Raw genomic sequence first — 15,958 nt, 5'->3', positions numbered from 1 at the left:
GGGGCTAGGGTCGGTCTGTCTTATCTGGTGTCCTGTGTGAATTTAAGTATGCTCCCTCTAATTCTCTCTCCCGGAGGACCTGAGCCCTAGCATCATGCCTCAGGACTACCTGGCCTGGTGACTCCTGGCTGTCCCCAGTCCACCTGGTCGTGCTGTTGCTCCAGTTTAATCTGTAAAGCCTGCAGCTAGGATAACCCTGACCTGTGCACTGGACGTGCTACCTTGTCCCGGACCTGCTGTTTTCGACTCTCTCTCTCTCTACCGCACCTGCTGTCTCGACTTCTGAATGCTCGACCTGTTGCACCCTCTACAACCACTGTGATTATTATTTGACCCTGCTGGTCACGTTTGAACATTTTGAAGAACAATCTGGCCTTAAATGGCCATGTACTCTGATAATCTCCACTCGGCACAGCCAGAAGAGGACTGGCCACCCCTCAGAGCTTGGTTCCTCTCTAGGTTTCTGCCTTTCTAGGGAGTTTTTCCTAGCCACCGTGCTTCTACATCTGCATTGCTTGCTGTTTGGGGTTTTAGGCTGGGTTTCTGTATAAGCACTTTGTGACATCTGCTAATGTAAAAAGGGCTTTATAAATAAATACATTTGATTGATTGATCTAAATATAGGCCTATTAGATATCAATGATGATAGGCCTATATAAAGAAATAATAATTGATCTGACATGACTTGGTTGGTAGCCTAGCTAATATCTCCTTTCACTATCCATCCATCGGTGATGTCGTCAAGGATGGGAGGAATGAAAGATGCATAGGTTATACCAAAACAGGGGCATCATCTCTGTTATAGGTTATTTGTTTCAACTATAACACTTAGGTTATCACTTGTTCACCTTATAAAGACTAGTGGCTACATCTGTCAGGTTATAATAATGGAATGCAAAATTGCTGTTTCAGATAGGGCTTTACCGCTGCACAGGCAGTCACGAGCCATGGCTGCAGTCAAATTCCACATGACTGTTGAGTCACGGTAACTAGGCTTCTCCTAAACTGCGCTCTAGTGACGCTGATGGTCATTAGTAGCCTACCAAACTTGCTAACGGCCAGTCGCTAACAGCAGCGGTGTATGGGTAAAATTGCTGGCAAAGCCAGAAAAAAATCCATATCACAACCTGTGTTGTGATAATTGCATTGTTTGCTCCAGGTTATGAGGTGAACACACCACCCATCACTTCCGAGTATATTACTCGCTAATGTTCAGTCTCTGGATAATAAAGTTGACGAGATCAGGGTGAGGATTTCCTTCCAGAGAGACATCAGGGATTGTAACATACTCTGTTTCAAGGAAACATGGCTATTTCTGGATATAGTGTCTTAGTCCATACAGCCAGTTGGGTTCTCAGTTCAGCGCACTGACAGGAATAAAGATCTCTCCGGGAAGAGGAAGAAGAAGGGCGGGGGTGTATGTTTCATCATTAACTACTCATTGCATGATTGTGATAACATACAGAAACTCAAGTCCTGACCTGGAATACCTCAAAATCAAATGCTGTCCTTATTACCTCCCAAGAGAAGTCTCTTCGGTTATAGTTACAGATGTGTATATTCCCTCTCAAGCCGATACTACGATGGCCATCAAAGAACTACACTGGACACTATGCAAACTGGAAACCACATATCCTGAGGCCGCATTTATTGTAGCCAGGGATTTTAACAAAGCTAATCTGAGAAAAACTCTACCGAAGTTCTACCAACACATTGACTGGAGCACTCACTCTGAGAACATTGGACAACTGTTACTCAGCTTTTCAAAATGCCTACAAGGCCCACCCTGCCCGCCCTTCGGCAAATCTGATCACGACTCCATTTTGCTCCTCCCTTCTTATATGCAGAAACTCAAACAGGAAGTACCTGTGCTACGGACTATTCAACGCTGTTCTGACCAATCGGAATCCATGCTTCAAGATTGTTTTGATCATGCGAACTGGGATATGTTCCAAGTAGCCTTTACAAAAATATCAACGAATACACGGATACGGTGACTAAGTTTATCAGGAAATGTATAGGAGATGTTGTACCTAGGGTTGCAAAGGGTCGGAAACTTTCCGGTAAATTTCCATAACTTTTCCAGAAATTTTCCACGGGAAGTTAAGCCCGGGAATTTTGGGGATTTTGCTTAAATTCATCCAAAAAGTTTGTTTATAAGTGATCTTTTTTGTGGGATACACAAGGTAATTCTAGGTCTTGTGGCATATTTTGGTTAAACTATCCCCAATTCAATGGAATTGCAACCCTCTGCATGCACAGTGCACTCTTCCATCACATGAACAGCTGATTCTCAAGGTCTTACACACTAATGAGATGCTATTGAGCCCACACTACTACACTGTCTGAGCCAAGGACTACATGCTTTCTGGTAAGTTTTGATTACAATACTGGGTGGGGTAATATATTTTATATGACATACATGATTTTCTGTTAACTTGTAAATAGTACCCTACAGAAAAGTGTTGAAATCATTTCTAACTTGTTAACAATTTCTGCTTGTTAGTTTTTGCTACCATGTGGGTTTTAGCTTGCTTGAGCCTGCTAACTGAGGAGTGTTAATTCACCTGTTTCCATACATGTTTCATTTTAAAACATGTATCTTACAAAGGAGTTGTTTAATCTAACTGCTTAACTATTTAACTGTACATGGAATTGTATTTGTTGTTTCTTTACTAATTGTTTTCTAATCTTTACAGGAAAATGACACGGGCACTATCTGATGTGTGGTGACATTTCACTGCAGCTAATGTAGAAGGAAAAGCTGTGTACATTTGCAAATACTGTGCCAAATCATATGTGAATAATGCAACAAAGATGCAGAAGCATCTGGCCAAGTGCATAAAGTTCCCTCAGTGCTCACAACAAGCAATCTCTAACAAAAGTCCATCTACTTCTATTTGAGGTGAAAATTATGAATCAGACACCTTATCGATAGCAACAGCTAACGGTCCTCCTGGAATCAGAAGTTTTTTTGACTCAATAGAGGAACGTAGTCAGAGAAATGCTGATGAATGTCTTACTCGAGCTGTTCACCTCTGATGCTCACAGGCAATGTGTATTGGAAAAGATTTCGGAATGTTCTTCGCCCAGCATACACCCCTTCAACCAGACATGCTTTATCTACTCATTTGCTGGATGCAGAGTTCAACAGAGTTCAAGTGAAGGTCAAGCAAATCATAGAGAAAGCAGACTATTGCAATAATTTCTGATGGGTAGTCAAATGTTTGTGGGCAAGGAATAATTAACTACATCATCTCCACCCCCTCAACCGGTATTCTACAAGAGTACAGACACAAGAGTGGTAAGCAAACTGAGCCCTAGGACCACCCTAGGACCATGCCTCAGGACTACCTGGCCTGATGACTCCTTGCTGTCCCCAGTCCACCTGGTCATGCTGCTGCTCCAGTTTCAACTGTTCTGCCTGCGGCTATGGAACCCTGACCTGTTCACCGGACATGCTACCTTGTCCCAGACCTGCTGTTTTCATCTCTCTAGAGACAGCAGGAGCAGTAGAGATACTCTGAATGATCGGCTATGAGAAGCCAACTGACGTTTACTCCTGAGGTGCTGACCTGTTGCAACCTCTACAACCACTGTGATTATTATTGTTTGACCCTGCTGGTCATCTATGAACATTTGAACATCTTGGCCATGTTCTGTTATAATCTCCACCCGGCAGAGCCAGAAGAGGACTGGTCACCCCTCATAGCCTGGTTCCTCTCTAGGTTTCTTCCTAGGTTCCGGCCTTTCTAGGGAGTTTTTCCTAGCCACCATGCTTCTACGCCTGCATTGGTTGCTGTTTGGGGTTTTAGGCTGGGTCTCTGTACAGCACTTTGTGACATCAGCTGATGTAAGAAGGGCTTTATAAATACATTTGATTGATTGATTGATTGACACACGGTACAATAGACACACCGGTCTCTACATTGCAGATGAGCTAAAGGCAGTCATCCATGGCCTTGGACCACAGAAGGTATTTGCACTGGTGACAGACAATGCTGCAAACATGAAGGCTGCTTGGTCTAAAGTGGAGGAGTCCTACCCTCACATCACACCCATTGGCTGTGCTGCTCATGCATTGAATCTGCTCCTCAAGGACATCATGGCACTGGATACACTCTACAAGAGAGCCGAGGAAATGGTTAGGTTGGGAAGGCTCATCAAGTTATAGCAGCAATCTACCTCGCCAAGCAAAGTGAGAAGAATAAGAGCACCACATTGAAGCTGCCCAGCAACACCGGTTGGGGTGGTGTTGTCATGTTTGACAGTCTCCTGGAGGGGAAGGAGTCTCTCCAAGAAATGGCCATATCACAGTCTGCAGATATGGACAGCCCCATCAAGAGGATCCTCCTGGATGATGTATTTTGGGAGAGAGTGGTAAGCAGCCTGAAACTCCTGAAACCTATAGCAGTAGCCATTGTACGGATTGAGGGAGACAATGCCATTCTGTCTGATGTTCAGACTCTGCTTGCAGATGTAAGATAATAAATCCGTACTGCCCTGCCCAATTCACTGTTGCACCAAGCAGAATAAACTGCAGTTCTGAAATACATCAAAAAGCATGAAGACTTCTGCCTGAAGCCCATACATGCCGCAGCGTACATGTTGGACCCCAAGTTTGCTGGCAAGAGCATCCTGTCTGGTGCAGAGATCAACAAGGCCTATGGTGTCATCACTACCGTGTCTCGCCACCTTGGCCTGGATGAGGGCAAGGTTCTTGGCAGTCTGGTGAAGTACACTTCCAAGCAAGGGCTTTGGGATGGAGATGCAATATGGCAGTCGTGCCAACATATATCATCAGCCACCTGGTGGAAGGGACTTTGTGGATCTGTGGCTCTTTCCCCTGTTGCCTCCATCATCCTCCAAATCCCACCAACAACAGCCGCCTCAGAGTGCAACTGGTCCTTGTTTGGGAACACACACACTAAAGCACGCAACAGGCTGACCAATACAAGGCTTTAAAAATTGGTGACCATCCGGGCAAATTTGAGGCTTTTTGTGCCTGACGACAACGAGCCATCCTCAACAAGGTTGGAAAGTGACAGTGAAGATGAGGCCTCAGAGTCTAATGTTCAATAGGTGGACATTGAGGAGGTCCAGGGAGAAGACATGGAAGCCTGAGAGGATGACAACCAAAGCTTTAGTTTCTAGGCTATAATTGTACAGATGTATGTTGAAAATGTTTTTGGGAGATGCGATGGCTCATTGGGGATCATTCAAAATTCCCTTTCTTTTGTTGTTCAGTGAAATCATCCCATGTGAAGAGTCAACTCATTTAATTAAAGTTCAATTCGTAACTAAATTGTATTTTTATTTCTATTGGAAGGATTTTATCATTTGCAATTATGTCGACTTATGATAAGGTAAAAGGTTGATGTTTCAGTCTCCATATGATATGGTAAACATATCCAATGCAACAAAATCTACATTTAAATGGTATTAATGTTCATTTGCATATATTTCCATTATTTCTCATATATACCCACGGAAAGTTTCCACCTCTGAATATTCCCCAAAATGTGCAACCCTAGTTGTACCCACTGTGACTATTTAAACCAACTCAAACCAGAAACCGTGGATAGATGGCAGCATTTGTGCAAAAATGAACGCACGAACCACCGCATTTAACCATGGCAAGGTGACTTGGAATATGGCCAGATACAAACAGTGTAATTATTCCCTCCACAAGGGAATCAAACAGGCAAAACATCAGTACAGAGACAAAGTGGAGTCGCAATTCAATGGCTCAGACATGAGACGTATGTGGCACGGTCTACAAATAATCACGGATTACAAAGGGAAAACCAGCCACGTCGCGGACACCGACGTCTTGCTTCCTGATAAGCTAAACTCCTTTTTTGCCCACTTTGAGGATAACACAGTGCCACCGACACGGCCAGCTACCAAGGACTGTGGGCTCTCCTTCTCCGTGGTTGACGTGAGTAAGACATTGAAGCGTGATAACTCTCGCAAGGCTGCCGGCCCAGGCGGCATCCCTAGCCGCGTCCACAGAGCATGCACAGACCAGCTGGCTGGAGTGTTAACAGACAGATAGAATAATTTGTATGTTTAAGATAATGACTAAAGTATTCCACCCTGAAACCATATAATTGTATGAAATTTCATAATCCAATAATGTGTGTGACTAGGCCATTGTGTTACTATTTCGCAATATGAGCTGGGTATAGTTGAGATATTGAAGGACAACTGAACTGTTGACTTGTGATAATGGTGAAACTAATAACTGGAAAGAGGCCTCCCCACCCTAGAGGGGAGAAAAACTGTTAGAAATGGCTAGGCTTGCAGAAGATGATGAAACATGTTGCAGAAGGGTGATAAACAATGTATGTGAACTTTGGAAAAATACAGCCCACCTAAAGAGAGGTGGAGTTTCTACTGATGTGAGTTCATTTGTGGGTGTGTGTGCTATAAAAAGATTGTGTTCTCATTTTGAAGACAGAGCGCTCTCTGAATAAAGTATTGATCTATTGCAGAATCTGAGACTTTGTCAAATTCTTCATTAACCAGAGCCTTACAACCTGTGGAATTGGTCAAAGCTTGAATGATAGTTGAGTTCAACCATTGAGATAGCAAAATTCTCGTGACACAGACATATTCAATCTCTCCCAACCCCAGTCTGCTGTCCCCACACGCTTCAAGATGTCCACCATTGTTCCTGTACCCAAGAAAACAAAGGTAACTGATCTAAATGACTATCACCCCGTAGCACTCACTTCCGTCATCATGAAATGCTTTGAGAGACTAGTCAAGGATCATATCACCTCTACCTTACCTGACACCCTAGACCCACTTCAATTTGCTTACCGCCCCAATAGATCCACAGACGATGCAATCACTGCACATTGCCCTATCCCATCTGGAAAATAGGAATACCTATGTAAGAATGCTGTTCATTGACTATAGCTCAGCATTCAACACCATAGTACCCTTCAAGCTCATCATTAAGCTTGGGGCCCTGCGTTTGAACCCCGCCCTGTGCAACTGGGTCGTGGACTTCCTGACGGGCCACGACCAGGGGGTGAAGGTAGGAAAAAATACCTCCACTTCGCTGATCCTCAACACAGGGGCCCCACAAGGGTGCGTAACCTCTCACCCAACATCAATAAAACAAAGGAGCTGATCGTGGACTTCAGGAAACAGCAGAAGGAGCACCCCTATCAACGGGAACGCAGTGGAGAAGGTGGAAAGCTTAAAGTTCCTCGGTGTACACATCACTGACAAACTGAAATTGTCCACCCACACAGACAGTGTGGCGAAGAAGGCGCAACAGCGCCTCTACAACCTCAGGAGGCTGAAAAAAATTGGCTTAGCACCTAAAACTCTCACACACTTTTACACATGCACAATTGAGAGCATTCTGTCGGGCTGTATCACCACCTGGTACGGCAACTGCACCGCACGCAACCGCAGGGCTCTCCAGAGGGTGGTGTGGGCTGCCCAGTGTATCACCAGGGGCAAACTACCTGCCCCCCAGGACAACTACAGAACCCAATGTTACAGGAAGGTCTAAAAGATCAACAAGGACAACAACCACCCGAGCCACTGCCTGTTCACCCCGCTATCATCCAAAAGGCGAGGTCAGTACAGGTGCATCAAAGCTGGGACCGAGAGACTGAAAAACAGCTTCTATCTCAAGGCCATCAGACTGTTAAACAGCCATCACTAGCACCTTAAGAGGATGCTGCCATTTATACATAGACTTGAAATCACTGGCCACTTTAATAATTGGAACACTAGTCACTTTAATAATGTTAAATATTTTGCACTACTCATCTCATATGTACACTACCGTTCAAAAGTTTGGGGTCACTTAGAAATGTCCTAGTTTTTGAAAGAAAAGCAAATGTTTTGTCCATTAAAATAACATCAAATTGACCAGAAATACAGTGTAGACATTGTTAATGTTGTAAATGACTATTATAGCTGGAAACGGCAGATTCTTTTATGGAATATCTACATAGGCGTGCAGAGGCCCAGGTTACAGTTTTGACTTGAATCTTCTTGAAAATCTATGGCAAGACCTGAAAATGGTTGTTTAGCAATGATCAAGAACCAATTTGACAGAGCTTTAAGAATTTTGAAAAGAACAATAGGCAAATGTTGCACAATCCAGGTGTGGAAAGCTCTTAGAGACTCCAGGGTGTGAATAGTTAAATAAATGAGATATTTATGCATTTCATTTCCAATAAATTTGCTACAATTTCTAAAATCATGTGTCACTTTGTCATTATGGGGTATTGTGTGTAGATGGGTAATAATTATTATTTTTGTATATAATTTTGAATTCAGGACGTAACACAACAAAATGTGGAATAAGTCAAGGGGTATAAATACTTTCTGAAGGCACTGTATGTAAACACACAGATTAGTCCGTGTGGTTCCTCCTTCTGAAAAGACCCAATCTGTGGCAAAACCGCTTCCAGGTCCTAATAATTAGGTTATTATCTTGTTATGGATAGGGGGCAGTATTTTCACGGCCGGATAAAAAACGTACCCGATTTAATCTGATTATTACTCCTGCCCAGAAACTAGAATATGCATATAATTATTAGCTTTGGATAGAAAACACTCCAAAGTTTCTAAAACTGTTTGAATGGTGTCTGTGAGTATAACAGAACTCATTTGGCAGGCCAAAACCTGAGAAGATTCCAAACAGGAAGTGCCCTCTCTGACCATTTCTTGGCCTTCTTGATCATCTCTATCCAAAACAGGGGATCTCTGCTGTAACGTGACATTTTCTAACGCTCCCATAGGCTCTCAGAAGGCACCAGAACGTTGAATGATGACTTTGCAGGCCATGGCTGAAAAACAGTAGCGCATTTGGATAGTGGTCGATCTGAGAACAATGAGACTGGTGCGCGCGTGTACGAGAAGAGTCCATTTTACTTTCTCTGTCTTTCAACGAAAACAACGACTCCCGGTCGGAATATTATCACTTTTTTACGAGAAAAATCGATTTTAAATAGCGTTTGACATGCTTCGAAGTACGGTAATGGAATATTTTGAATTTTTCTGTCACGAAACCTGCCGGGCGCGTCACCCTTCGGATAGTGTCTTGAATGCACAACAAAACGCCGCTATTTGGATATAACTATGGATTATTTGGAACCAAACCAACATTTGTTATTGAAGTAGAAGTCCTGGGAGTGCATTCTGACAAAGAACAGCAAAGGTAATCCAATTTTTCTTATAGTAAATCTGAGTTTGGTGAGTACCAAACTTGGTGGGTGTCAAAATAGCTAGCCATGATGGCCGGGCTATCTACTCAGAATATTGCAAAATGTGCTTTCACCGAAAAGCAATTTTAAAATCGGACACCGCGATTGCATAAAGGAGTTCTGTATCTATAATTCTTAAAATAATTGTTATGTTTTTTGTGAACGTTTATCGTGAGTAATTTAGTAAATTCACCGGAAGTGTTCGGTGGGAATGCTAGTTCTGAACGTCACATGCTATTGTAAAAAGCTGTTTTTTGATATAAATATGAACTTGATTGAACATGCATGTATTGTATAACATAATGTCCTAGGAGTGTCATCTGATGAAGATCATCAAAGGTTAGTGCTGCATTTAGCTGTGGTTTTGTTTTTTGTGACATTATATGCTAGCTTGAAAAATGGGTGTCTGATTATTTCTGGCTGGGTACTCTGCTGACATAATCTAATGTTTTGCTTTCGCTGTAAAGCCTTTTTGAAATCGGACAGTGTGGTTAGATAAAGGAGAGTCTTGTCTTTAAAATGGTGTAAAATAGTCATATGTTTGAAAAATTGAAGTTTTCGCCCATCATTGGATATTGGAGCAGGTGTTCCGCTAGCGAAACGTCTAGATGTAAGAGGTTATGTGCTAAAATAGCAAGCATTTCCAAAGCCAATTCTAAAGTATAGTTTTAATTAACAGTCATCTACTAAGGTGGCACGCACAGCAACAGGGAGCCATGGAGGCATGCAATTAATACAACTGCGAGTTTATTCTCAAACTATAGCCATTTTGTTCTCAAAATATTGACACTTTATTCCTGAATTATTGCCACTTTAATCTCAAAATATTGCCACTTTATTCCTGAAATATTGCCACTTTACTCTCAAAATGTAATTTTGACTTTATTTACGTTTTTAAAGTACTATCTGTGCAAAATCAAAGTGCCACCACCCATCACCATTTTTTTATTTTTTTTCTCTTCACTTGGCCCTAAAAGTAGGCTACAGAAAGTAGGCTACAGATGATATTTTTTTGCCTGGGTTAGGCGCAACATGTTATCTAAATGTAAATACCTAATAGAGCCCCACAGTGGATGTGTCCTAATTCCCCCCAAACAACTAGCGGTCAAACAGGAAAATGGTTCCAATCATTTTCCAACATTCATTTTTTCCCATATGGAATTTTAGAAACACTTAAAATAAGGGCTGTGTTTTGTGTCGGCTTACCCTGGGGTGACGTTTTGATAACCATGTAAGTCTCTCTCGGAGAAGGTGACTTTTATCAATATATTCGGCTCTATTTACTCTCATATTCGAAAATCCTATGTAGCATCAAAGTAGACATCATGCAAGACTACAAATCCCAGCAAACTCCTGCACATGATCTCTAGCTGACGCCTTTGCGAACAGGTATTGTGTCCATTTAAAACTTACACAAGACAGTTCATAGAACTGTCAATTTAAAGAAATGTAGTCAATGTATTCATTAGTAAATTTAGCTAACATTAGATAGTTAATCCAGAGATTCTTACCTTTGCCTCGATTCGGTAGTCTCGTCCAGATCATCATGGTATTTGTAGTTCTTTATGATAGCCACATTAGCAACTAATTAGCATTTCATTTTGGGGGGTAAATATACAGTTGAAGTCGGAAGTTTACATACACCTTAGCCAAATACATTTAAACTCAGTTTTTCCCAATTCCTGACATTTAATCCTAGTTCCCTGTCTTAGTTCAATTAGGATCACCACTTTATTTTAAGAATGTGAAATGTCAGAATAATAGCCGAGAGAATGATTTATTTCAGCTTTTATTTCTTTCATCACATTCCCAGTGGGTCAGATGTTTACATACACTCAATTAGTATTTGATAGCATTGCCTTTAAATTGTTTAACTCCCAAAATAAGTTGGGTGCATTTTGGCCCATTCCTCCTAATAGAGCTGGTGTAACCGAGTCAGGTTTGTAGGCCTCCTTGCTCGCACACGCTTTTTCAGTTCTGCCCACAAATTTTCTATAGGATTGAGGTCAGGGCTTTGTGATGGCCACTCCAATACCTTGACTTTGTTGTCCTTAAGCCATTTTGCCACAACTTTGGAAGTATGCTTGGGGTCATTGTCCATTTGGAAGACCCATTTGCGACCAAGCTTTAACTTTCTGACTGATGTCTTGAGATGTTGCTTCAAATATATCCACATAATTTTCATTCCTCGTGATGCCATCTATTTTGTGAAGTGCACCAGTCCCTCCTGCAGCAAAGCACCCCCACAACATGTTGTTGCCATCCCCGTGCTTCACAGTTGGAATAGTGTTCTTCGGCTTGCAAGCATCCCCCTTTTCCTCCAAACATAACGATGGTCATTATGGCCAAACAGTTCCATTTTTGTTTCATCAGACCAGAGGACATTTCTCCAAAAAGTACTATCTTTGTACCCATGTGCAGTTGCAAACTGTAGTCTGGCTTTTTATGGCAGTTTTGGAGCAGTGGCCTTTTCCTTGCTGAGCGGCCTTTCAGGTTATATCGATATAGGACTTGTTTTACTGTGGGTATAGATACTTTTGTACCTGTTTCCTCCAGCATCTTCACAAGGTCCTTTGCTGTTGTTCTGGGATTGATTTGCACTTTTCACACCAAAGTACGTTCATCTCTAGGAGACAGAACGCGTCTCCTTTCTGAGCGGTATGCCGGCTGCGTGGTCCAATGGTGTTTATACTTGCGTACTATTGTTTGTACAGATGAATGTGGTACCTTCAGGCGTTTGGAAATTGCTCCCAAGGATGAACCAGAATTGTGGAGGTCTACAATTATTTTCTTAGGTCTTGGCTGATTTCTTTTGATTTTCCCATGATGTCAAGCAAAGAGGCACTGAGTTTGAAGGTAGGCCTTGAAATGCATCTACAGGTACACCTCTAATTGACTCAAATGATGTCAATTAGCCTATCAGAAGCTTCTAAAGCCATGACATAATTTTCTGGAATTTTCCAAGCTGTTTAAAGGCACAGTCAATTTAGTGTATGTAAACTTCTGACCCACTGGAATTGTGATACAGTGAATTTTAAGTGAAATAATCTGTCTGTTAACAATTGTTGGAAAAATTACTTGTGTCATGTGTAACCGATGTGAAATGGCTAGTTAGTTAGCGGTGGTGCGCGGTAATAGCGTTTCAATCAGTGACGTCACTCGCTCTGAGACTTGAAGTAGGGTTTCCCCTTGCGTTGCAAGGGCCGCCGCGGCTTTTGTGGCGCGATGGGTAACGATGCTTCGGTGGGTGTCAGTTGTTGATGTGTGCAAGGGTCCCTGGTTCGAGCCCGGGTTGGGGCGAAGAGAGGGACGGAACCTACACTGCTACACATGCACAAAGTAGGTGTCCTAACCGACTTGCCAAAACTATAGTTTGTTGACAAGAAATTTGTGGAGTGGTTGAAAAACGAGTTTGAATGACTCCAACCTAAGTGTATGTAAACTTCCGACTTCAACTGTAGGTGAATATATTGATAAAAGTCATCCTAGAGAGATTTACACGGTTATCAAAACGTCACACCAGGGTAAGCCTACATAGAACACAGCCCTTATTTTAAATGTTTCTAAAATCCCCCATGGGAAAACTGTATGGTGGAACTTTCACTGTGACCTGCTGCTGACTATCAGGCAGTTACTGAGTGAGTGGTGGGAAGGGGTGCTTGTGTGTGTTGAGACCACTGGTTGAGAGAGCGCTGCAGCAGGCAGCTGAGTCATGGAGACAACTTTTTACCAGTTGTAGGTAGGCTTTTTAGATTGGTCATTATGGAGAAACCTATTTCCAAACCTTTTTCCATAAAACATATTAATGTTCTAGAACTGATATGATGGAGACAAAGCATTGGAAAACGACTTTCGGCACACTAGAGCGCTTTAGATAGTTGGTTTAAAGTAAACTGCATTCTAATGTCGACTTTTCTTATGGAAAATCAAATCAAGCAAAGGGTTTTTGTGTCTCGAGCACTGCGCAAGTGGAAATTTGAAATGGAAGTTTTGGAATTCCATTCGCATACTTCTGTTATAGCGGAAAAAGTGACATTAAATGTGGAGAATGATAGATTTGCATATGTTGGCCATCAAGTAAGCTATTAATTTCTATGCCATTGTAGGCTCCTGTAGCCTACCATTTGATACAATAAATACGTTGAAATCACGATATGAATTTGTGCCCCTTGTGTAGCCTACCTGGAGCTGGCAAATATATTTAATAAATAGCCTATAACTTCAGTTTGTTGTTGTAGCCTTATGTTATTATGCAATTATTAATGGCGATGCTTAGTTACTTAAATTGGAAGTTATCAGTTGTAATCATGGTTACAGCTCAATGTCAGTTTCATTGAGGACTTTTCCCTGAAATGAGATGTTGGCCTACCAGGGGCTATGGGCTACCTGCATCTAGTTCAGCAAATCAAGGCAAAGTTGAATTGCAATTATAAACACTGATTTTAGTCAATAGCCTATTCCTATTGAAATAACAAGTCAAGCTCGCAAATAGGCCATTTCTAACATTTTGTAGTCTTAACATCTGGCACATAACGGCACAATTGCCAGAAAATGGTGTTTCTTGCACAGAGATTTTGAGATCCTCTGTCCAACTTTCATCACTCAAACTCTCCTGTCGGATTTATCTATAGTTATGCACATGCACAAACTGGATTTATTTACAGTCCTGAATGCTGATTGGCTGACAGCCGTGGTATATCAGACTGTATACCACGGTTATGACAAAACATTTATTTTTACTGTTCTAATTACACTGGTAACCAGTTTATAATAGCAATAAGGCACCTCGGGTTTGTGGTAGGCATATATGGCCAATACACCACAGCTAAGGGCTGTGTCCTAAGAACATATACCACACCTCCTTGTGCCTTATTGCTTAATTATAGCAGTCAAAATAAGTTAAATCGTCTTGCTGTGGAAAAACAAATGGGGGAATAGTTCTCAGGCCTTGTGCGCGGGTTTTGAGAGGTCATTTGTTTAAAAAAAGTATTTTCACCTGGCAACCCTGGTGGTTCTCTATATACACCAATAACGCCATAAAGCATGGTTCCACAACTGGCAGCAACGGTTGTTTTATATTTGCTCCCCACGTATTTGGACATAAAATACTAAAAACACCAGATCAGCTGCAAGTGATTTTAATTTGAGAAATCTGTTCCAAGTATTCCCACGCATAATAGAGAGAGACTTGATCGTATACAAATGTAAGCAAGATTTGAAATTATTACGTTTCAGTGAAATATTATATCTGTTTGGGATTCTTGCGGTCAATTTGCAGTCAAATTAATTGTAATTATGATCCCTGCCATGAAGCAAAGGGAAAGGCTATGTGCCAAATGTTCCCCAGAGCAGGCCTTGTGATTAAAATTGCTTCACGGTAACAACAGTAACAAAATTGGGAAGCGTTGAAGTTCCATACCTTCTCCGACTGAATGGGCAATCCCCAAGCATGAATCGTTTACAAAAATGTAAATTTCGGCATCCCTGGCAATTGTTGGATTTGCACAGTCGAAGTCCAGTCTTGGCTACCACCCTTTGCTTTCCGTTAAAAACAACAAAACAAAATGTCGCTCTATTCGTAATTACATCCCGCACCGAGACTTGCAAGTCACTGTAAAAATTCGCATCTAATTCATCGACGTTCATTGATCCATGATTAGCACAAATAAGTTTAGTTATGGTCGATTCCATCATTTCTTCAACCCGTTAAACAACGTTATATTCTTTCCATATGGTTCGGAACTCTGACGAGAAAATGATGTGTTGAGAGGAAGCTGGAGAGTGAATCGAAACCGAAACTTAGTATAACCTTACTGATCATTCCTTCTTCTGCAATGCAATAAAGCGTTCATATTGCACAAAATAATTAGCAAGAGCTTGACACTAGCCAATGTGTTATAGTATTTATATAAATAGGCCTGGAATCTTTATCATTAGAATGTAAATATGTAGGTCTACTGTATGCCTGTCTGTCTACTGTAAAAAATACCAACTATGCCCAGTAGATGTCGGATGCATCCCATCCAAACTCTAGGCCTAGGGGAAATTCATGTCAGTCAAATCACTTTCAGCGATCATCATTTTTTAACATGTAACTATCAATATATTGCCATGCATTTGTTGCAATTTCCATCCTTACATTTGTGCATAATTGTTTATAGTGTTATGCTGCATACTATGTGAGTGCCAGTTGAGGTTGCTGAGGGAAGGATGACTCATAATAATATCTGGAATGGAGTCAATGGAATGGTATGAAACGCGTGGTTTCCATGGTCGACATTCCAGTCATTATTATGAACCGTCCTCCCCTCAGCAGCCTCCACTGGTGATTGTGCTTCCATTACCATATGCCAGGGAGTTACACTCACGGCTGTACAGCAAGATTGAAACTCTCTCATATTACACTGGTGGCAGAGGTGGGATAGCCCCTATTGTCTCTGGCCAATGTTGTAAGTGTACCATTGAACGCCATGTTGGGCTTCATGCAAAAGTACACATAGGGAGAGTAGGGCTAATTTGCTGATAATAGGCGTATAATATCCTACATCAGGAGTACTCAGCTCTTACCCTACGAGGTTCGGATACGAGGTCCGGAGCCTGCTGGTTTTCTGTTCTACCTATTAATTAAGTCCCAGGTCTAAAGCGGCCCCTCAGAAAATACCATGGAACTGGCTTCGAGGCCCCATGTTGAGTTTGAGGGTCCTACATGCATAGTA

The 15,958-nt window shown here is 41.9% G+C and overlaps 1 protein-coding gene across 3 annotated transcripts in view; it reads right to left on the bottom strand.

Moving 5' to 3' along the window:
* The window catches only part of prp12 (Poly polymerase 12), a 33,343-nt gene extending 18,130 nt beyond the window's left edge, over window positions 1–15,213 (bottom strand). Inside the window, exon 1 of one of the 3 annotated variants that reach the window (XM_014153330.2) lies at window positions 14,662–15,213. In XM_014153330.2, the coding sequence (XP_014008805.1) occupies window positions 14,662–14,936 (275 nt within the window). In that variant the 5' untranslated portion in view covers window positions 14,937–15,213. The remainder of the gene's footprint in view (window positions 1–14,661) is intronic. The other 2 variants (XM_014153329.2, NM_001140056.1) reach the window with 2 other exon arrangements.
* Window positions 15,214–15,958: the final 745 nt, after the last annotated feature.

The sequence above is a fragment of the Salmo salar genome, chromosome ssa17, assembly GCF_905237065.1.
Source record: "Salmo salar chromosome ssa17, Ssal_v3.1, whole genome shotgun sequence".
NCBI classification, from domain to species: domain Eukaryota; kingdom Metazoa; phylum Chordata; class Actinopteri; order Salmoniformes; family Salmonidae; genus Salmo; species Salmo salar.
Note: the sequence above shows the minus strand (reverse complement) of the source record. Positions and strands in the feature narration are given on the sequence as shown.